Source organism: Battus philenor, unplaced genomic scaffold (genome assembly GCF_028537555.1).
Source record: "Battus philenor isolate CCGP_79_NKW_IND1 unplaced genomic scaffold, ilBatPhil1.0.hap1 SCAF_5, whole genome shotgun sequence".
Lineage (NCBI taxonomy): Eukaryota > Metazoa > Arthropoda > Insecta > Lepidoptera > Papilionidae > Battus > Battus philenor.
In genome coordinates, this window is record NW_027181715.1 from 16,764,821 (window position 1) to 16,790,186 (window position 25,366).

A 25,366-nucleotide genomic window follows, 5' to 3' on the forward strand; every position below is an offset into this window, starting at 1 on the left:
CTTTCCCGTTGTCAGATTGATCTGAAATTTGGTACACACATTTAATTTAGATGACAATACAATATAATAAAATCAATAACATTATAAATCTAAGATGGCCGCCGATACAAAATGGCGGATTATATATTTTTCCTTAACCCCCCCTAAAATTGGTATCAAATGAAAGGGCTACACTAGTAAAACACGATGATTATGTCAAAATTTAAAATTCAAGATGGACGCCGTTCCAAAATGGCGGACTAGGTACATATTTTTCCACAGCCACCACAATATGGGTATCAAAAAACCGTTTAACTTAAAAGTTTTTTAAATGTATTTATTTTAAGAAAAAGGTTAGGATACAACTGTTTTAAGAATGTTGTGTTGTGGGCTCTTCTTAGTGCAGGGCGCGTTTCGAACTTTTCAACCTTTAAGGTGAACGATATATGCACGTCAAAGTGAGCTATTCTGGCATTATTCCCACGACGTACAAGTGAATAAACTATCAGTACACATTTAACTGGTCACTGTGAAATTATTTTTACTAAATAGAAGTTACAGCCGGCGAACAATGATTATTGATTTGTAAGCAAAAATATAAGAAGTACAGACGCATCCTCTAGTGTTAGGACTTACCTAACTATGACGGTATGGATCCTTTTCTAGTGACAAAATGCAGCCTTGTTTATCAAAGAACAGAAAATGTAATATAGACGACAAAATATATACATATAGGCACTTTGGAAAAATAAATGGAAAATTTTTTTAGAAATTCAAGATGGCGACCAATGACAAAGGGTATCTAGTGCGGCCCGGAGGGCTGACAGGAGAATTATTATTAGTTAAATTTCAATTATTAAACCAATTGTAATAATAAAAGTGTATAAGTTCCTCGCCTGTTACCCACAGGTTATTTGCAATATCGCTAAGAATTGTAATTTGGATCGAAGGATCAATATACACAAATTTTTCAAATATTACACCAAGTCTGTTTTAATTTTGTTTGGTACAAAAGTAGTTGCTATATATGTATATATATATATATATATAACATTTTTAAAATGGTGAAGATGAAAAAGGAAAACTAACGGGGTCAGTGGTCCGTCGTCGCTCGCAGCGCACGTTGACATAGAGGCTGGCAGGGCCAAGGCGCTCCTCCCGGTCGAGAGCACGCGCCAGGGTCAGGTTCTTGGAGCCGGGCGCGATGGCCAGCCCCGCGTCACGCTCCTGCAGCGACAGCGCGATGTCGCCCAGTGCGCCGGGGTCGCCATTCACGCTCAGTGTACCTGAAAACATACACCTGGATGAACTAGTAGCAGAAACTTCTAGAACGCAGCAGTAGATTAACAAACTCTTTGAGTATCTGTATAATAATCAAAAGAAATTTCCAGATCGTGGGCAGCAGCGTCCTCTGTCTACCATAATACCACACTGCGATATCTTTAGCGCAGACCAGGCCTTGCAGTGTCCGCCTATATATACTTTCGAATAAGCTTCACTTAGCACCAACAAAAAGAAGACTGTGATATAACATACATTTATACATAATATTGGTTAATTTTTCTGACAAAATATTGACGACAACTGAGAAGGGTTTTAACGAAAACAAATCTCATAAAACCACGTCACCAATACTTCCAGATGATGTTTTAAATATTTCTCGCGCATGCCCAAAATAATAATGAGGTAATTAGAATCACAGTTTCGTGATTTAATGAAAAGAATGATTTTACAAGAAATGCAAACTCTAGTGCAAATGCGAAGGTTGTATAGGTAAAATAATTGACTTGTTAAAGGACACAGGATACTTAAAGAATAGGAACAAAGTAGAACTCACTAATGACGCTCCCAACAGGCGTGTCTTCGCTGATGAAGAAGCTCTCCACGGCGCCTCCGTTCATGAGATAGCAACGGCTGTCCTGCACCGCTGCAAGCAACGAAAGCTCTAGTAATGTTCATCACTACACGAAGTTTTTATGATTTATGCAAAACAATATCAAAGAATATCCCTCAAATACAATTGAGATGTCTGGGAATACGTTGATCAGTTGTTGTGTGAAATACTTTCTTGATGCAACCGACAAATAATTGACAAATAAGATCCATAATATATTCTCAATTCAATTTTTTTCTGTCTGTTTGTTCCGGCTATTCTCTGAAATGGCTAGACCGACTTACACAGGACTTATACTGGCAGGTAGCTGATTTAATAAGAAGTAACTTAAGCTACTTTTATTTAAGGAAAAGTTCTTAAACACAAAAAGTTATTAACTAAGTATATTTTGATTAAATTTTTTGCCGATGAAGTCGCTGGTACAGCTAGTTCTCCGTATAAGTGTCAATGGAAAACTTAAAAAAAATTTCATCGCTAAATCCTTTAGTGATGCAATATCGGGACGCATAGCTTACGTTATTGTTATCTTTGTAATTATACACAAGTTTGATTTTGGCAATTCAGTTAATTGAACGGCAGGTGTGTCGCGGGAACACTGGTCACCGCTAGGGGGAAGTCCCCTAATATGGAGGGGAGATTAAAAAGATAGAAAGTAAACTAATAATATAAATAAGACCACAGACAACATAAAATCTAAGTAATAATGATTTGGTTACGAAATTCTAGTCATTTGTTTTATAAAGAGGTCCCTAGAGGACGCCGGAGATTATTGGTCGGTCACATTTTTAAAGAAAAAAAAGTAATATAACGTATTTAGAGTGAACACTTTATTCTTTTAACCCTTAACTTGGCAGATTTTTTTTAATATTACATTAATTTTTTACAACTTGACTTTTAAGACCCAAGGATTCCAACATAAAAAACTAAACAAGCGTTCGAAAATATAATAAGAAATAATAAATTTCCTATAAGAAAATAAGAAATTTCCTAAACATTAACATACAAATGATTACTTTGCGTTCAAAATTGATGCCACTATTTTTTTTTGATTCTGATGTATATCTATGATACATTATCAAGAAAAGGATAAAAAATTTTTTCGAATTTTTGAATTGTCGATTATTTTAACACAATAAGCAATAAGCTACAACTAGCTCAGAACGCTTATTTAAGAGTCGGCCAGAAAGCCAACAGTTGCTCTTATAAATGAAATTTAATTTAAATTTTTCTCGTGTACATTATAATATAAACCATGTAAGTAAGCCAACAAACCAATTTCCACGATGTGTCGATCAACTTAAACCTCTTGAATATTATACTAAGGTTTATGAAGATTCTTTAACATTTTAAGACGAAATATAGATGTTACAATTTTTTTTATTTCTCCTATAAATTTAAAGATTTCATTTAACAAAATCTTTTGAAAATATCCTAGTATATGTAAAATATTTTTAATGATATTAAAGCTTGGGAATGAAATGTTCTACTAATAAACATTTGTCTTACATATTTTAATATTTCAAGTTAGAGAGGCCATTGCGCTTGATGCTTTCTGCACAGAGGTTTTATATTAGGTTGTTAATTCGATAGTTGATTTCTTTTTGTTACCAGTAAATCATTTACAGCACTAAATCCAAATTCAATTAAAAATTTAGATCAGTGATTCCCAAAGTGGTCTATATCGACCCCTACGCGTCTATGACAACCTGCAAGGGGTCTACGTTAGCAAAAAAAAATTTGTGGGTCCATGAAATGAAAATGAGGGTCCACGATAGTGGATCTCAACACATACACTGATAGTACCTATTTAATTATATCATACTATCTTATAATATCAAAACATTTACATTATTTGTAAAAGTACCTATGAAGAAAAAAAATATTATATATGTTTATAAAATTGTGCAAGTTGTAAGATGTTGGTATTCGCTTTGTGGTCGCAATACATTTTGAACATACACTAAAGTTCACTACAGTTAGAAATTTACAAGTAACCAAAATCAGGGGGCCTAACCAACACGGAAAAACATGGCAAGGGGTCTACGACACAAAAAAGTTTGGGGAACTCTGATCTAGATGGACACAGTAGCAATAGATTGATTGCAATTAGATTTCTTCCTCACAAAAGCATGCCGTCAAACAATATTATACCTATTAATTATTTATCGCAATTATTTTATAGAACTATATTTCAATGTTATATTTGGCACCGAAATCTTGCTCTTAACTCTTGTCGAGTCCTTTCAAACAGCTCCTGTGCGGGGCGTGGACCCCACTTTGGGAAATACTATCCAGGAGTTTTTAGCTTTCTTATTATAAATTGCAAGAACATTCTTACAAGTTTTTGTTGCAGATTTTTGTTGAAATTATTTTTAGGTAATAACCACAGAGGAGAAGTTTCAGGTATCATTTTCCATTAGTAAAACGGTGTGGAAGGCTTTATTTAAATGTAACCTTTGACCCAGTTGCCGGCGTCAATGACAGCGACGGGCTCCCAGCATCCCACGCGGAATGATCTGTGGCGTTAATTAGAGCGAACAGTCTGTCACTGATCACGTGATAGCATATGAAACAAAGCGCCTTGTTGTCTGCAGTTTGTTTTGTTGTATGCAAAAACCACTAATTATTTATTTAATAGTGAATTCCACGCGGTTTTACATTATACTCGCTGCGCGTGGTCCAAGATTCAGTTACTATTTTGTTTAAAACAGATGCCCTGTAGCTTTTATTGGTTTGTTATCATCGTATTTCTATTTTTAAAATCTATATTCCACAGGCATTGGCGTCAAAACGGTGAAAGATAAGAAGCAAGGTATGATAGGTAAAGAAATGGAAAGGAATAGAAAATAATCTGACGGATAAAGTAAGAATGAGTGAGAGATATTAATAAGGACATAAAAAGAGAGAGAAGATAAAAATAATGCGAATAAATGATTAAGCAAAACCGTCCTGTGAACCCAAGTTAAGGGTTGTAAGAGAGGCCATTGTGAAAAAAAGCAGCGAAATCCCTGTCTACATGCTAGAGAAGATAGATGGGCACTCCCCTAGAGTTTGGAGCTATTCCTAAAAAGAGTTTAGGTTAATAGCTGTATCCATTATGATGGGTAATGCGGAGACAAAGAGTTAATATAATAAAATGTCAGTTTCATCGCCATACAATGATGGTCAATGGAAACAGGATATGAACGATTTGAGCCGCAATACAACGCTATGAGCTGGTAAACGTTTTTGATGCTTTCCCGTGGCCTATGAGGTCGGCTTTCGCTCGGCTAATTTGCCTTTCGTGACTCCATGTCATTAATAGTCAATGTTGGATGACTCCACCTTCCCTTTCACTGGTAAATAGGAAGAGATTATATAAAACTATAAGGATGACCACGGCGGCTTATAATTAGCACTTTCTAGAACAATACAGGATGAATGCTCTAGAACAGTATGTTTCAACCTTTTTTTTTATGACCCCCGCTATTGGGGGTCTCTCGTACCCCTATCTTGTGGTGGGACAGGGTCTTTTTAGAGCAATTTTTTTTTTCACTTAGTTTTTTTTTTATTTCCGTTCTCTGCTTCCAATCTTCACATGATCTTTCATTCCATTCTTTTATACCACATTTCTTCTTTCTTACCCCTTTGCTCTGTTCGTCTATCATTCTTCCCTCTTTCTTTTTACATTTTTTGATTTACATTTTTATTTTACATGTTTTTTACACATTACTTATTCTACAATTATTTCTATCACAGTTTTGTTTCTATTTACGTTTTTAATCTATTTATCTTTTTATACTCTGTTTGTTTTATTTCTTTCTATCGCCCTTTTGGCGATCTCTTTACAAAGGGATATGAACGCCTGTTTCAACCTTTTAGGTGCCATGCCCCAGGTTAGCCTTTCTAAAATCCTTACGCCCCTCTATCAAACAGAATTATTTTTTATATTAAAGCGAAGGGGTTAAACTCGCGTTGAGTTTATTTTCGAATTGCCACCCTTAAAAATCTAACTGTCACCCCTATAAGGTGTGGGCCCCGCGTTAGGAAATTATGATTTATAGATGTGTACGTCGATTCGATATATATAAAAATAACGAGGATTCCAAACACATTAAACTCAAGAGACCACAACAAACTCAGTCAGGTTTGTGATAGCTTTTGTAAACATTCTCAATCTTAAAATAAAATAATGTACCAACTAATATATAATTGAGTAAAACTTCCAAATTGTATTGTTAATATGTATAAATCTTAGCTGTATTTACTCATAAGAGAAAATTGTGTAAGAAAAATGGTAATAAATTATAAACGCTGTCGTGCCTCGCAGCTGGGAGAATAAAGATCCGTATCAAATAGCGGCAACCCTCTCCCAACTGTCTGTGTTTAGTAAAAGCGAAAAAAAAATATTGTAAAAAAAAACACTAGCGATACAAATTAGAATTAATAATAAAAACATTCTCAATCTGCTATATTAAAATTAAATCGAATAAAATTGTTAAGAACCAAGCTGTAATATCACTTAGAAATGCATTTGATGTGACTGACGTTACTCTACTAGCCGGCTCAGGGTTTTTGCAGATTCTTTGATATCCTCGGAAATAGGAGGTCCGCGGGTCAAAAATTTACTCTGGGTGATCGTATCCAAGTTACAACGATGATGTTTTCATCAAGAGGGATTATACCCGTGTAGGTGTATATTGTTGTGAATGAAGTGCAGTGTAAGTTTGCGAAAAAGGAATACTCGGTTTTTTTTTATGACCCCCGCTATTGGGGGCCTCTCGTACGCCTATCTTGTGGTGGGACAGGGTCTTTTTGGGCAATTTATTTTTTTCACTTAGTTTTTTCTTTTATTTCTTCTTTCTTACCCTTTTGCTCTGTTCGTCTATCATTCTTCCCTTTTTCTTTTTACCTATTTTTTTATGTTTTTATTTTACATTTTTTTTACACATTATTACTTATTCTATAATTATTTCAATCACAGTTTTGTTTCTATTTACGTTTTTAAGAAATACTCGGTTGTCGAGAGTGACACGGGCCTCCGGTGTTATATTTGTGTGATGTGGGTTCAGTGCACCGTGCCCGACGGAGGGGCATGGAACAAAAAAGATTGAGACATATTTCTATAAATTATCTCAAGTAAACAATATAAATAAACGATTGTTAACACAATGAATGATGTTGGGGAAGGTTTAGCTATGATGATTTACCTAAGCACAAGCTGATAATCCTTTAAAAATCTTGATCCAGCTAATATGTTGGATCAGTTATTCCCAAAGTAGTCTATGTCGACCCCTAGGGGTCTATGACAAGGTTATCAAGGGCAATGGCAAGGGGTCTACGTCAGCGATAAAAAATTTGGGGGTCCATGAAATGAAAATGATGGTCCACGAAAGTGGATCTCAACACACACACTGATTATAACTATTTACTTACATCATACTATCTTATAATATCAAAAATTTATTTATAAAAGTACCTATGAAGTAAAAAAATTATTGCTTATGTTATTTTATTTACAGTTTATTTTATGTTTATTTAATGTTACGTATATTTTACATAACAGATACAAAATTTTATTTTGAGTAGTTTTAATTTAAATTCAATTAATAAATGTATAAATTAACATGTGTTTTTACTTTAAGTTTTTAACACTAAACTTCACTACAGTTAGAAATTTACAGGAAATCAATATCAGGTAAGTAAGGGGTCTACCCAACACGAAAAATGGCAAGGGGTCTACGACACAAAAAAAGTTTAGGGAACTCTGTGTTAGATGGTATAACGAGTGCATCGCAATGCGAGCGTGTTGGGCGCACATTTCACGCTCCATCGGTTTCGCGCCCGGGCCAAACCGACCCGGCACGTCAAAGCCATTACACGTGTTATATCAAAAGAGTAAGTGCTTATTGATGGATTTTATCGTATTAGCGACAGTATAAAAACATTTCTGTCTTTACTGCGCAACTGTGAATTGGGCATATAAATGCCTTTCGATTGATCACTCAAGTCTTTGCATCGAATCACTGAATTCAAAGAGCTCGGTGAATTTTCAATCCAATCTATACAAGGTGATTGGTTAAAAGTTTTAAAGGGGTGAATGTATAGCTCATTATTATTATGTTGTTTCTTCTTGTTTTTCAGCCGATAGAATCCCACTTTCAAGTATAGGTAGGCTTTTCGCAACCATTGCCATCGCACCCACGATTTTCGATTCTCCAACGGATCTTGTATCTGATTTGATCTCGAAGCAAAGCTCCCTGCATAGCCCTCTACATTCCTCTCTAGGGGATCTTTTGAGCCTTCTCATGGGGTCCATATTAAAAAAAAAACATAAGAAATTAGTGAATAGTAAACACACACATGCATGGATTCGTAGCTACACTAAACTACACTGTTGTGATAAAAAAATAGGTCTAGATTCTACCCCAAGAGCTTAGGATAACAAAATTTAACCCTGCATTTATGCTGGAGGCACATAGAAAATGACATCGCTTAAACTATGTAAGCCGAAAACTACGTGATTATGTGATTATGAAGCGTCAAGCGTGCAGAAAGTTGGTGTTGGTTAGTGATAAGGTGATGAAATTGGTGACGGTTATGGCACTCACCGCGCGAGCGGATGGAGAACGCGAATGCGATCGCCGGCCGCGCTGGGTCCTCCTCCCCATCTGACACCCAGCACCAGTTTAGTGGAAAATTATGATTAAAAAAAGAGGTTTTGCATGCGGAGAAGGGCGAAGTGAGCTCGTCAGCGAACGACGAATTATCAAATAGCCAAAAATCTACCCTTTACTTCTACTTTACCATCTTTGTTTCTAGCACCTGTCTTTATATTTTAATAAAACGTGTGTGTGAAAGAGAGAGATACTATCGATTTTTTGTTCTTAGAATTGCAGTCAAATATGACATCGTTCAAATGTCCGCGACGGCTTCTCTAGGTGGAGCGCATTCGACCCAAATCCTATATTCGGGGGGAAAATGTATTTATTCGCGGATGTAATAAGTACATACATACTAATAATAAAAGGATTCTAATAGCCTAGCAATCCAATATCCATTGTAAATGCCTTAAAACGTACTAATAAAAAAGTAAAATAGATCTTATTACAACTCAGTCTAGAGTATGTTGTTAAATGATGTCGTCACGACGTTTTTGAAAATGTAAACAAACAGAAAGAAAAGCAACTTTGTTACTGACAAAATAAAGTATTTTTTGAAGAAATTTGAAACAGCAAAATGCATCATAAACATAATTAGTCATTTGAAAAACTGAAGCGACACATTGAAATCATGCTGGAAAAATCTGGAGCCTGCTCTGACTGCCGAAAACGAAAAAGAATTTGTGCAAGTTCAAATGTTGGCTGCAAACATAGTCGAAATCGCTAAAGAAGTGACGCGCGAATGCTTGTCCTTGGATTGAAAGAATCAAGTGAAATTTAGAGAGTGCTTAAATCGCAACATGAAGATTTGACTGATACAGACTAGGAGGAAATGTTAAATACACAGCCTATTGAAGAATAAGCTTCAACAAGCACTGGAAACGTGACATTTAATTTGAAAAATCTTATGGATGGTTTAAGAAAGCTTCTTTATGAATATTGATCCGTCTACAGAACCAAGTCTAATTGTTAAAAAGATAATTAATCAAAATGTTCAAAAAATGTTTAACACCTTTCCCTGTAGACTTTATGCTAGAAGTTACTTACCTGTAGCATTTCAATGGAAAAAAAATTAAAACTTTTATAGAGTAACCACAATATACTGGTAAAAGCTTCAATAGTTTATGCTAAAAATGAGCTATCCTTCTACCCGTCTAAAGTTTTTATACCTAAAACCAATCACGCTGTTTTTCAATTAACAGACTCCTTTGTTGTTATTTTGCAATTAGCCATAGAAGTCGATAGTTATAAAGGTGTCTTTATATTGTACCTGTTATTGGATAAATAGACTCAGTTAAAACAGTTAAGCTAAGTAAATAATAGTTGTTGTTTATCTGTGACGCGTTTCCGCAGCTGTGCAGAGCGAGGGGGCCGCGCGCCGTGACGTCCCGCCATAAATCGAGCTTCCGGCTCGTTCTAAATTCAAAATGGCGCGGTCACTTTCCTTCGTTCTAACCGCAGTGATAGTATAATTAAATGCGTAGAAAGTTAATAACTTTTTTTTTAAATAATTTTATTAATTTACATCACACTATTGTTTTGTATATTCTTATTGCAAAACGGTGGAAAGTCGACCTGGTTCAGGTCGTCGAAAGACGCTGGTTTTTGTTCACCCTGTGTTTGGGGACCTCTCATTCCCTTTACATGTAGAATAGTTACTATTTATTTTATTTTATTCTTTCATACTTCTTACGCTCTTTTATTATTCTTCTGTCTTTCCTCGCGATATATTTTCTTCCTTATATTCTTAGCGTTCCGCCCAAACATCGACTTTGATTCCTCACCTCTATTACCGAAGTTTATTTTTCATTTAATTTTCACAGTACATTATCACTTCCACTTCCAACCGATTCTATTGTAAATCTATGAGGTAGGTCGTGGTGACCCAGCGGTACGACTGAGGCTTGCGATCATATGTCAAGAGTTCGATTCCTGGATTACAATTTTATATAATTCACATTTTGTGCATTCATTATATATAATCGTCACTATTTACAAACAGGTTTCCAGAAGATGAGCAGCAACGGCATCTGCGTACCATAATACCACACTTCAATCACAAACAACTTGCAAAGCGTGGCGATTATGGTATATTCCCCATAGATATCTTTGAAGGAGATCTTTTCTTTTTTTTATATGGCCCCCGGTATTGGGGACTTAATTATTCAATAATTTTTTCAGTCTTTTCTTTATTAATCACTCTCTTTTACGCGTCACAATATCTTCCATTCTTTACTTCCGTCCTTCACAATATATTTCGTTTTGCTCTTTTATACCTTCTTTCTTTCCTCGCCTTTCTTCTATCATCTTCTTACTGTAAAGTGGATAGGTATGTTTATTTAATTTTTTTATTTATTTATTTTGTTCTTACATTTTATTTTTATCATTATTAATACATAACATTTCTATGCATTATTTGTCATACATTTCTATTTATTTTGCTAAAATCGTTTACATGCTTTTTTATTTCATTTCTTGTTTCTGTTCCTACTCGGTTTTATTCTTATCAATTGCATTGCCTGCCACCCTGCGAGCAAAGGATGAAGGAGACCTTTGTCGTAAGACGGTCTATATAAAATAAATTTAAATTTCGAAAATCGAAAAATTATGAGTGGTCGGGCGTGGGATTCCCCTGCGCGATGCGCCGCTGCCGGTGACGTAATGCAGCTTCGTTCGCAGTCTGTTTGGTGATCCAACGATCGACTATTGAATAAGTCCGCCAACAAAAAGGCGCGATTAAATGTTGAATAATGACATAATGAGTGCACTTAGACGCATTTCGTCGGGAACTGGATCGGAAACCCGCGTCTAATTGAATCAGATAGCGTTCGCGCGGGCTTTCTCCGTCAAATTGTGCGTCAAATCGCTGGAGAGACGGGGCGGGTTTCACTTGCTTATCGCAATTTTGTTGCGCATTATTATAACTATTTCGTAATTTATTAATAGTCTCCAGACAAAGTTATATTTACGAATTAACAACACATGATGTTTTCGTTTAAAAAATCATGTGTTTTGAGTCGAATTCTAATGGAGGCTTGTTTTAATGTAAGCACATATAATACAATTCTGATTGATATATAAACTTAGTTATTTATATTAAGCTCATTTTTTCAGTCCATAGACGACCACTGTAATGCCTCCTGAGATATCTATGGGGGATATAGGGGTGGGTTGACGATCGCAGTGTGATATTATGTTGCGCAGAGTACGCTGATACCCATACTCTTGAAACTTATTTATAAGTAGTTGCAATTCTATAGAATTATTCTATGAATTATATAAGATTGTATCTCGGGAATGGAACCCGTGGCCTACGATCGGAAGTCTCATTCCTGTACCACTCGGTTACCACTGCTCGTTAGTTTTTATTTACTTAAAATTAGATATAGATTGATGATTAGATTTTACATTTACTTGAAATTAGATATAAGATATTTACAGTAATATGCATGAAAGCTTTAAAGATGTAAATATAGCTATATTTTACTAAATGTTTATAAAATTTATGACCCACGATCCGTGCTACAAAATTAAATAAAAAATATACAATTGTCGACGGCCGGACGCGACCCGTCATCAATACGTTAATAATTACACCAATATGTCCGCCCATAGGCTCCGAACGATTTCAAACATATAACGGTTAAGCTGTCTCATTCCTAAGGAGAGTGCTTTTCAAAGTAAAACACTTTGGATATGAAAAATAATATTCAGAGAAATGTTACGTTGAGAAAAATATTATCACAATACATAGTCTATCTATATGTATAGATATATACTTTGTGTAAAAATTATATAGGATTGCCACTGCTCACAGAGACTTTTAGAGGATGGGCGGCAGTGTCGTCTATGTACTATACCACACTGCGATCACCAACACGCCCGTGCTGATTATGTTGTATCCCCCCACATATATTTTTGGGAGAGACATATGAATGAAACAATGACTTTGAAACATACCTTAGTGAGAAACACGTAAAAGTATTGATTATTTAAATTACAATAATTATACGTATGCGTTAGTCATGGTTGCACAGACTTATTAAGACTAGGGGCCACTCGGGCAAATCATGAACTGATAGCGGGCCGGCCGCCAGAAGTATAAGTAATTAATTTTTTTGGGTTTTATTCTGGAATAGAATTCAATATTTTTCGAATGTACGAGAGTATTATTTTTGCTGTCGGCGGGCCACCAGTATTCGAACGGCGGTCTGTGCATCCATACGTTAGATTAATACACAAAACGCGTCCTAACCAACCCAAAGTCAATGGATCAAAACAAGTACAAACAACAAAAAGCCTGATATTCAGATAAGTAATATAAAATTAAAGAGCAATAACTTATAGCTAGCCATTTGACAAAACCAAGACAAAGAATTGTGGGTAGATGTAAGAAATATACCTTGTGCCGTTCCTTGTGGCGCAGTAAGGGGACAGCGTGCGCCTGCGCATCGCCCGGAAGTACGCTCCACGGCGCAACGACTCCCCCTCTCCTCCCCCTACCCGCTATACACTACTGCGGCAGGTGTCGTTTCGACTACCCATTTTTTATAAAAAAAATGTTTTTGAATTGATTTACATACCAATTTAAAGACATAGGATGAGAATGCATTGTGAAACCTAACACAGTTTCCGACTCAAAAAGTTCTAACTGGATCTCATTATATATTATATTTCTAGTGTTAATCTATATATATCACCTTTACTGCCTATATATGCCTATTGTAAGGCATAGGCCTCCCGTCATAGATATCTAGAGATAGGACATAGCATAATCGCCTCTTTTGGCAGGTAGGTTGAAAATCGCAATGTGGTATTATGGCCTCTGGAATCTTGTCTGCGAGCAGTGGCAATCTTATATTTAATGCACAGCGTGAATTATATAGCATTGTATCCCGGGAATCGAACCGACTACGATCACAAATCTTTCCTTACCTCTAATACTACCAATACCGACCAATTAATTTATTAATAAATTTAATTTTTCTATTTGTAATCTAATTAGTCCGATGGCTTTTAGTAGAACAAAGTCTGCAGTGAAAGCTAGTCTATATATATATATATAAAAATTAATTTGTGTCTGTCTGTACTCGATAGATTCAAAAACAATACATTCAATTAACGTGGTTATTTTGTTTGAGGCATCCAAACTGTCTTTTTGTTCAGGTTTTTAGTTAAAAGCATAATACGGCAACGCATTTTATGTAAAATATGTCGACAGAAACCACATCACTTTCCGATCACCCTAATATTTAAAAGGAAATTATATAACATGAAATAGGTTAACAATATAATGTGAGAATGATACTAATTAAAAACTGTAAATAAAGGTTGATATTTATTAAAAGCAGATAACATAATAAATGAAATAAATAGACCTAAGATTAAATTAAACAAAAATACAAAAAATCTGGAAAAATAATAACCCAATATACAAAGACTTTGCCGTTTGGCGTCAGAGGTTTAAGATGGCGATAAGAAAAAAGATTGAGCTATGTCCTGCACTTTTAAAATGATTTACGAATGTAAAGTAGCAATTTAAGCCTGAATTTTGTCGGCCTATAGCCTGACTATGGAGTCAAGAGTTCATCGGATGGGACAGCATCGCCGCAGACCGCTTCAAGCGTTCGCAATCAATTGAGTGACCGCATCGCACTCATTATGTACCAATTTAAATGAACACTTTCTATTCCGCGGCCAGTCTGTGACGAATTTGAGATATTTCTTCCTCAAGATAACTGCTAGTGATGTCTTTTATACCAGCAATAATTCAAACAATGTTCAATCTCCTTCCCTGGTTGCTCTATGGCTGACAAACATGGTTGTTCTCTGATAAAAAAAATACATTTAAAAAACTTTAAAGTTAAAGGGTTTTTTGATACCCATATTGTGGTGGTTGTGGAAAAATATGTACCTAGTCCGCCATATTGGAACGGCGTCCATCTTGAATTTTAAATTTTGACATAATCATCGTGTTTTACTAGTGTAGCCCTTTCATTTGATACCCATATTGAGGGGGTTAAGGAAAAATATGTAATCCGCCATTTTGTATCGGCGGCCATCTTAGATTTATAATGTTATTGATTTTATTATATTGTATTGTCATCTAAATTAAATGTGTTTACCAAATTTCAGATCAATCTGACAACGGGAATGTGCTTAAATTTCAATTTCTAATTTTGACCCAAATTAACAAATTCCATACGGGACGAACTAAATAAAACCGTTTAACAAAATCACACATTTTTCAATAAAACAATAGAAAGAAGTTAGAATACACAAAATAAGAAACCAAAACATCAAACACAAAACAAACATTCTTATGCTTAAATAGCAATGGGTCAGGCCACATTAGTCGAATAACGGACAAAAGATTGACATCGACCATAAACTGAAAAAGGCCTGGAGAAAGACCAAAGGAGAAGAATCGAAAGACCGATGACACGAAGAGTGGATGATATAGTCAAAATTGCAGGCACAACATCAATGTTCCTAAGGGACGGACAAACCTGAAGAGCCTTATCTCACATTACTAATATAGGTAATGTAAAATACGATATTCAACTAAAAAGGCTATTTATTTATTTATAACTAAACAATCAGAGCTCCATCAACCCCGTAATCTCTCTCAAAAACCTCATCTTTGGTCGACAGATTATTTCACAATCTCAAATTAGGAGAAAGGTTAGGCGGAAGCTCTATCACAGTAGTTTTTAACCTTTTATGTGCCATGCAGCCTTAACTATATCAAGTAACTGGACACAAGACCTCAAAGATGATACGTCAACTTGGATGATCACTTGTTAGTATTGTAATTACAGTTATCAACCTACCTCGATAACTTGAATCGGTACAGTACTGTTTGTGTCGATACCGTAGTCATTCATTGCGGGCTATAAAGATATTTCCCATCATTGTCGATCGTGTTATGGGAAAACACGCCGGAATGTATTGTCACGCGTGTGATGACATAAATGTAACGCTAAAAAATAAATAATGTTGTTAAGAGGCTAATGATCTTGTACGTATACACATGCGGACATGTGGAGACGGGTGAAATGTATCACATACATTAGTAAGTTTAAAGCCGTGGTAGCGCAGCGGTAGAGGGCTGAAAATTGCGATCGTCGAGGGTTCAATTCCCAGAATAACATGTTTTTTTCATTCGAATAAGCTGTTACAAGCACGATCCTCAATCAACATAATCAGGCATTGTTGTCCCTACAAGAACCTGCCTCCGGCTTGGAAGGAACTTCTGCTGAGAAGAGCCAGTGAGAATCTCAACAGTTGCTCTTTACAAATATAGTTTTATAAAGAGTGCGCTACAATAATTAGCTTCCTGAGCATCAACAACATTTAATTCCACGCATTAACATCAGTATAGTATTCTTGGATAGAACAATATACTTCCTTTAATAACATTTTTTATATCTTATGTAATTCACACTTTGTGCATTAATTATATAGGATTGCAACCTTACAAGTTTCAAGAGGATGATCAGCAGCATCCTCTTGACACTTCATCCCTGGCGTAGAGAACGAATGAGTTTTCACGAATCATCCTATGATTAATTTTGGTATTCAATAATGTAGTCCTAGAAGTTACTTGAAAATAACGGAGAAGTTAGTGGAGGTAAATAAAATTAAAAAAAAATCTGACCTACAAGAAGTAACTTAATATATGTGCGTAAACATGTATTCAATGCCAATAGTTGAATATTTGTGGTATTATTTTAGAAATCCATAATTGGAATGATTTCGTTTTATTATTTAAGTTTCAAATTGATTATTCAGAACTAAAACAGGAAAAGATTTGTGGAATTAGGTAATACAGGGATACGGTACACGCGATTTCTTAAACATGTTACTGCGGTCGACCAAGCATTTCTAAAATTGAATTTATTGTATCGACTTTCTCCCATCAATATATTATTATATAATTAATTAGTTCACGAAGACTTTTAATTGGAAGTCATTGACATGCAGAATTATATCGATTTAAACATGTATTTTTCTCAGTCAATGTTTTTAATGAAACTTATGCGAGCCCTGAGAAATTTCGGCCTTGGACGAAAAATAACTTCTCTGTTAGGAATAAGAATAGTTTCAAATAATTATTTTTCATCTTGAAATTAATCAAAAGTGACCTCCGATCCGAATGAACCTAATCAATTCCGGCTAATATTGATCAGCCGGTATCGAAATAGTAATGCCCAATTTCTGATTTTTTTTTAATTTATGTATTAAATCTTTAATAAATTTTATTTCATGTGCAGCACATTAAAAAAAATTAAGTTGACCCATTGATTAAAAATATTGCTTACCCCTGGACTAGTCTAGTAGTAGATAAAAATTCTTAATAGTTTGAATACATGAACCATAAGTAGCAGCCATCAGCCTCGGGCGCGGCGAGGGAACGGTGTCTGAGAACAATGGAGTCGGCAGCTAAAGATCTAATCTTAAACACGATCGTTGTGTTGCCAGACAAGGACGAATTTGAAACTCACTGTATACAAACATATACTGAATCATTAGGAAGTTTAGCGTTTGATTCTAAACATCAACACATTCACTCTTCAAGACAGGAGCGAATGGGTTTCTTGTGGGCAAGCATGCCATCATCGTCATCGCTTAAGATCAGGCGAGACAGAAGACCAATGTTTAATGGAATCAGGCGTTACCTAGCGGAAGTCCATCCTAAGTAAGAAAAGGACAAATATTAAGCCACTTCCGCACATGCAGTGGTAGTCATGCAATAAAATGCACCGCCCGCCAGCCCGCTGATAAATGCGTATGCGGCAAACAATGCGAATCACACAACCGCCACCGCCAAATCACTCAACACGTGTTTCACCCCTCCACGGGGCATCTTCAGGAGTTATGTTACACCGATAAGTGCCAAACATAGAGACTTGGAGAGATGGTCTCATAAAGGATACGCATACGCCTATAAAGGATAAAAAAACACTATCGCAAACAAACAGGATACGGAAACAAAGGAATGGAATATCCTATTGTTTTCTTTTTGACTGACCAATTACATTCCGTGATCAATTTGTGTTACCAGTGCTGACTTACGGCACACAAAAGTAACTTTTCACAGGGCCAAGAAGGGAGGCCATGCTTGGGATTCTTCTACGGATCTGAATAGAGTTGATCCGTACGAAGAGAAAGAAAGAAGCCGACAGCCCATAGTAGGTTTTATGAATGAAATGATAATAATTGTTTAGTTTTATTGTTAGTTATAGACATAATGTTTTCTTTATTTGTCGTTGACCGCTGCTGTTCTGTTAGCAATTAAAGTTTTGGATTCAAAGTGACAAACTCTTGAGTAGTATTTTCCAATATTTTAGTGCTATGTCCCACTTTAGTCTTCCTAAAATTCTTACGCCCACTTAAGTAATATATATAATTTTTAATTTAAAAGCGAAAGGGTTAAACTAGTGTTGAGTTCACTTTCGAATTGCTCCCCTGTGGAGTGCAGGCCTCACGTTGGGAAACACAGCTCTGTAGGTAAAGTCTAAATCACTCTATAGTAACTAAGCTGGAGGGATTCCTTCAGGAACCTCAATATTTATTTTAACTAATTCATCATCGTCAGTTCGTTTGAATGGCATCCATTGCCTGACATAGGTCTCCCTGGTAAATTTCCAATAGAACCTTTGGTAAGCGGCCGCATTCATCATCCTACGACATTCCCTGTTTACTTTGTGAGTAGAATATCACTCCAGAATCTTAAGGTTGCATCGGCCATCTGTTCTACGTGCTACGTGGACTGCAAACTCCCACTTCAAGTTGCCAATGCCTTTATTTCAGTCCATGTAATGGCAGCTGTCAGTGTTAATCTAATATATAAAATTCTCGTGTCACGGTGTTCGAACTTGAACTCCTCTGAAACGGCTCGACCGATTTTTACCAAATTTTATATGCGTATTCAGTAGGTATGAGAATCGGCTACTATCTATTTTCCATACTCCTAAGTGATAAGGGTGGTCCACCCATAATTTTTTTTTTAAACAAAGTTTTTGGTTTTTATTTTATTATGATACAGCATACCAAAATACATACAACCCTAAATTTTCACCCCTCTACGATTAACCCTTATTTTTTATTTGTTAATAAAAAACTTTAATTTTTTTTACAAAACAACGTTTGCGGGATCAGCTAGTTATAATATAATAAAGATAACGCTTGGCATTAATTCTGGCATAATAAAATATGAAATGAGTAGCATAATGAAGGTAAAATATCAGTTTCAGGTCGAACATTTGAATGTTCTACGTCGAATTTCGCGGTCCGCTATTGCTTCATAGCGGAAGGAAGTGGCCGAAGTGGGCGATAATCGATGACAATTATTGTGGAAGCCGCCACCTAGCGCAACGTCCTCTGGCGCCGCCTGCTGCTGTAATCATACGGAATGGGAACGAGAATTCTGAATGCCGTCACGCGAGTCGAGTCTTACGCCAGCTGCCCAATTTACAGGGTCGTGTTTCACAACGCTCTCGGAGGGTTGGTCAATTTGACGAAATATAAATTGTTAGCATAACTATTCTGTTTTTTAGACTAATGTATTGTTTGCTTTAGAACCGGAAAATCTTATCTAAATTGTTTACTTCACTTTACTTTATTGGAGATAAACAATAACAAAATGCAGTAAGAAAGTACTAAGTTAGAAACTTATAAATATAGAATTAGTTACAATTGTTACCTTATAACTATCTATTTTTATTTTTAATGGAATCAGGCGTTACCTTGCGGAAGTCCATCCTAAGTAAGAAAATGACCAATATTTAGCCACTTCCGCAGATGCAGCAGTTGTCGTGCAACAAAGTGCACCGCCTGCCAACCCGCTGATAAATACGTATGCGGCAAACAATGCGACTCACACAACTGCCACCACCAAATCACTCAACACATATTTCACCCCTCCACGGGGCATCTTCAGGAGTTACGTTACACCGATTAGTGCAAAACACAGTGGCTAAATATTGGTCCTTTTCTTAGTGATAACTATCTCACTAAGAACATTTAATCATTTAAAGTTCAACAATGACAAAACAAAGAAAAATATTAACAAACAGGGATCAAAGATCCAGCGCATCCTGCATATCACACCGCAATAATTACGAGTCACAGCAAGCCGTCACGTTCCAATGAGGTTTAAATTGTATTGTGTGTACTCAATAATATCGAACGAAATTGTCTTTTAAAAGATACACTATTAACACTATTTCATCTTTAAGACGTTCACTACCGGGCATGGCCGCCCTCTTAGTTTTCTAATGGGATCGGTTGCAAGCAGCAGGTATTTAGCGTACGCAGACTACCTCAAGATGCCCTTGTTGATCCATGGTCTTTACTCCATAATATTAGGACTTCCCAGTGATGACTCATTAAATTAAAACGTAATCTCTCACTCTGGACCTTATCACTAAGCGCACAGTCACCCAACGATCCATGGAGACGCAGAGGATTGTTTTACGAGATCGAATGAGAAGATCGGATCGAACCCAAGTAGTCCACATAGATCAGCGAATTGGTTGAAATGGCAGTAGACAGGACACATAGCGCGCAAGACAAAATGCTTACTGTTTCACAAAATTCGATAGGTTATTTGAGTAAATAGGACATCAATTCTGTAAATATTTCAGTATGTAATAAATTAAATTTTTATTAATGTACAAAAATATTAATAAATCGATTTACAAGTTAGTACAAGTCACATAGAGTATACAGTATCTAGGAAGTATCAACTAAGAACTAGTAGTTTATAGGAGTCATAATTAGCAGGGATAGATTTTAAGACCTCGTCGACCTTCAAAATCTGAGGATGCTTTAAATGAGTACGGTATGGTGCATCCTAAATACGTACAAACAACTCTTCTTTAGTGTCGTCGGTGTTTTGTTATAACCATCAACAAGTATATTTCTAATTGTATTAACTCTTCAATCCTCAATAGAACACCGTTTTCATCATCATTTCGGAATACGGGTTAACCGTATAGTACTGTGTTCGCTTTCGCAATGTCTACCAACAAAGCACAAGGACAGTATCGTTGAGTGTGTGTGGATGAAATTTAGAGAATCCATGCTTCTCACATTTAGCCTATGTTGCTTGTTCACGTGTCGGAAAACCTTTTGGTTCATGCACCAGATGGAAAAACATGAAATATTGTGTATCCCTCAGTACTTCAACAAATATCAAATTGAAACGAAACGCTACTATGTCACAACTCTTTTCAAAATGAACAAAATTAATAAATTGACTTAAAATTAATTGAATATTTGCGTAATATCTTACCTTCAAATTTATTTTAGTTGGTATCGCAGGAAAGCGCCCAATGTAGAGGTAGTAATATTAATGGGTTATAAAAAAATTAATAACATGTTCTTTGTTAAAATAAATCAAACACACTCCCAACGTCACACGCGAGGATTTTACAAAAAAGAAACACGATGTACGTGACCCATTTAAACTCAGGAAAGCGTCTTGCATGCGAACTGTAGGGTTGTTTCCTAACAGGTTGTCCATTTTATAAAACCGAATCTTAAACAGATAATTAATCAGGAATAATAAAATTATGATTAAAACAAAGAGAAACGAATACGATATGAATTCTAACTGAAGTAAAATTATTGGGGTAGTCCAACTCGCAGTTCCAGACGAAAAGATATATTACATATTCGATTGGGCGTTGTTACCTTTAGGCTTTTATGGCTTTCTAGGACTCAAGCCTAGCGGATCTGAATTCTGCTTGTCAATACATTTAAAAAAATCTACGTCAAACATAACGGATGACGTATTGTATTAAGTAATCTATATCTACTTTTTTACCCATGTTTTTGGTACCATTCCTTCTCCCATTATTTTTTACGACATTTTGATTTCACTTAGTTTTTCATTATTGTTATATCTATTTTTCTTCTTCCGTTCGTCACAATATCTGGCATTCTCATCTTCTTCCTTCGCATTTTCTTTCATTATCATTGCTTTTATTTTCTTACCTTCCATTCTTCGTCGCGTTATATTTTCTTTTACAATTCACTATATATTATTTTTATATACCTGTTCATTTCTTTGCCGGACCTTAATTTTAATTTATTTTTATTGCAAAAAAAATATCATAAACGAATTATTATAGTTTTTGCATATTGCTAGAAAGTGTAGCGGTATCCTAAATCCCTACCTCATTAGGGAAGCGATGCTGCCACTGCATATTTTGACTGTTCATTTTGCCGCATGCTTCATGCCGCTGAATAAGTAATAATAGACAGTAAGCTATTGATTTGTTAAGGTTGTAGCAGGAAGAAATAGACCTCTTTACCGAAGACCATCAGCTGAATCTATATCAGAATTGGAAGAGAACCGTTCAGGGTCAAGAGTATATTTGCAAAATGCAAATGCTGTTTATATCACAAAAAATCGCGCAGTCCGTTGTCGCGAAGTTTAAAAGTTACCACGCTACTATTAATGCGCAGGGCCTTTGGTAAGGTATGTAGCTTCTGAACTAGTGTAGTTATGTTTACGGAAGAACATTTAATAGACAATATTATAGTTCAACGCATTGTTATCAGACTTCAAATCGAATCCGTTGATTTGTGTAGAGATGCAAATAAAACTTGCTAATCCAGCAACTATATTCTACCACTTTTTTTGTATGGTTATTTTAGGAAACCGCTCGTTCACCCCTACCACGGTAAATATTTACACAATTAATAATTTCACTGAATATTATTAATGTCATGCTTCTCTCTCATCCTTCTTAACATCTTCCATTCATTTCTCTATTTTCCCTTCACAATACCTTGCGTTCCTTTTCTCACCTTTTCTTTCGTACATCGCTTCACTTCCATCGCCTTCTCTGCAGTATCCCACATTCAGATTTTTTTATTTTTACATTTTACATTTATTTGCCTTAGTTCAATATTAATAATGTTTGTTTTCTTATTATCTATATTACAATTTTTAGGCCGACTTTTAAAATTATCATAGTTTATTATCACTTGCCTTTCTTTATTGATTTTATTGAAATTATTACAGATATACCTGTTATTTATTGGCGCAAATCGTAGCTCCTATGAACTTCCTACAGAAGTCTAGGCAGCTCTGGCGACTTCCTTATTGCTCTCTATTGAGAGAATGGTTCTCTCCTTGGTTCTTTCTTGCAACTAAAACTGGCAATCCGCTTTTTCCACGCCAAACACGGGACCTGTTCTACTATTTTGTAAAGTATACAGGGTGATTGGTTTGGCATGCTTGGAGTATGCTTGTACATCTATTTTCAATCACTCGGTATAAAGTGATCACTCTGTAATTTGTTACATTATTTCGTATGTATGTAAAATATTACTTTTTCGACTTTTCATTGCGGAACATGATTTAGAGCAGAGTTCCCCAAACTTTTTTGTGTCGTAGACCCCTTGCCATGTTTTTCCGTGTTGGGTAGACCCCCTACTTACCTGATATTGATTTCCTGTAAATTTCTAACTGTAGTGAAGTTTAGTGTTAAAAACTTAAAGTGAAAACACATATTAATTTATACATTTATTAATTGATTTTAAATTAAAACTAGTCCAAATAAAATTTTGTATCTGTTATGTAAAATATACGTAACATTAAAAATTAAAAAAGTCGATCTAGACCACTTTGGGAATCACTGATTTTGAGGAATAAAATAAATGTACACAATTTTATATATGACCCTGCAGCGTTTCCAGCGCAATTTTCTCGTGTCCACTTGGCTAAAAGCTAGGATCATGACCTTCAGGAATGAGCATGACGATGTGAAGACGAGGACATAAACAACTCTCGTAGCATTCTCTGTCTACAGCGTAGCTCCAATGACAGCGACATCCTTGTTGCTACATGCATGCGTGCGTGCAAGGCGCTCGCATACAACGCGGGAACTAATTAACCAAACTGCACGAATTATCCCGGGTTCGACAACCCCAGTATACTCTACATAAATAACATCTACTATAAATTGTCATGTAATACATTTAAGAAGTTTATTAAACGAAAACTTTCTAAAAATCCTATTATAATAGGAATAGTGAAGGATTTTTCGACATTATTACTTATATAGTAAAAAGTAAGAATCAATGTGAGGTTTAAATTAATACCACCAGATAAGCCGCAGAGCTTCCAAACATAGATAATATTGTGTTTGTTGGCCCAAAGATCACATGGACATCTTATATATTTACTAGCTGAGCGAGCGACTTCCGCTTAGTATTTAACAAAACAAAATTATTGGTTTTCTTTTCGTACAAGAATTTTCTTAAAAAAAAATAAAAGAAGCCTAAGCCTAACCTCCTTATTATATAAAGAAAATATATAAAATTTGAGAAAAAAAAAAAAAAAAAAAAAAAAAAATATTCAAAGAATAAAAAGACCCTGACGCTCACAAGATAAGGGTAAACGAGAGCGAGTGCATGGGCGCCGGCGGCTAGGAAGCTGCTGGTCCGCAGGCAGTTGGGCGCGGTCCAGCGGGGCTTCGCGCAGAAGATCGCGAGGACCCACAGGACCGCGTCCCTGCACTCGGCCCTTATACTTGCCGGGTTGCTTCCCCTGGACCTTCGGGTCCAAGAAGCAGCCCGCTTATTTGAAATAAGAAAGGGTCATTCCCGGCAGGTGGTAAAGGACCGAGACCTGGAGGTACCGGTCAGCTACCTGAGACTACCACACCCGTCTGGTCAAGTTGGTGTGGAGTTCTCCTGTCTGGGGGAAAGTGCGGAGGAAGTCCGACTTGCCACCGCGGCTGCCGATCTGGTAATTTATACCGACGGCAGCCGCATAGAGGATAAGGTGGGTGCGGCGTTCTGCGTCAAGCGGGGCGCCGTAGAGTCATACACAAAGAAACTCAAGTTGGGCAACTTCTGCACCGTATACCAGGCAGAGCTGCTGGCTCTAGCTGAGGCAACAGGGTACGCGGCCGGCGAGTCGGCGCAAGTCTGTGCCGTACTGAGCGACTCGCGGTCCGCTCTCGAAACTGTCGCAAGATCGGACACCCTCCATCCCTTAGCGTTAAGAGTGAAGGAGAATGTAATGAAAGCGAGAGAGAAAGGGAAGGATGTAAGGTTGTTCTGGGTGAAAGCGCACGCGGGGATGGAGGGGAACGAGAGGGCGGACCAGCTGGCCAAGGAAGCGGCCCTGAAGAGTAAAAGACGACCAGAGTACGAGAGATGCCCTGTTTCATTCGTCAAGCGGCAACTGAGACTGGAGTCGCTCGACGAATGGAACAGGAGGTATGTGGAAGGAACGACGGCTTCGGTAACGAGGATGTTTTTCCCGGACGCCGTCTCAGCCTACCGCGTGCTCCGCAGCATCGAGGTGGACGCGGTCTCGGCCCAGCTCTTCACGGGGCACGGGGGGTTCTCTGAGTACCTTCATAGGTTCAAGCTCAAGGAGGACCCCTCGTGCTTCTGTGAACCGGGCGTGGACCAGACCGTGATCCACCTTGTGGCCCGGTGTCCCGCATTCGGGGGACTCCGGTTCGGCTTCGAGTGCCGGTCTGGGGTTCAAATCAGGGAGGAGTCAATAGCCTCCCTGATAGGCGGAGAATACCAGCAAGATTTCATAACCCTCTGCAAAGAAATAGTTAAAAGAACAATAGAAATAAATAAAAGACAAACATAAGTAAGTAACAAAGCGACAATAAAATGGGAAAAAATTAAGAAATAAGACTGTGATAAATAAAAAATAATTATAAAATAAGAAATCCAAATGTAAATAAAAAGATAAAAATGTAATTATTAATAAGAAAAGAGGGAAGAATGAAAGCTGAATAGGGCGAATGAGAAAGAAAGATGAATTGTGGAATGAAAGATAGAAAATAGAATGAAAGAAATG

The 25,366-nt window shown here is 36.5% G+C and overlaps 1 protein-coding gene across 1 annotated transcript in view; it reads right to left on the minus strand.

Annotated features, from left to right (window-relative positions):
• Positions 1-25,366, minus strand: part of Cad96Cb (protocadherin Fat 4-like Cad96Ca) — a 39,521-nt gene that overhangs the window by 9,509 nt on the left and 4,646 nt on the right. The window contains exons 2-3 of the mRNA XM_068773088.1: positions 1,817-1,906; positions 1,069-1,265 (exon numbers count right to left, since the gene is read on the minus strand). Of these exons, the coding sequence (XP_068629189.1) occupies positions 1,069-1,265; positions 1,817-1,906 (287 nt within the window). The remainder of the gene's footprint in view (positions 1-1,068; positions 1,266-1,816; positions 1,907-25,366) is intronic.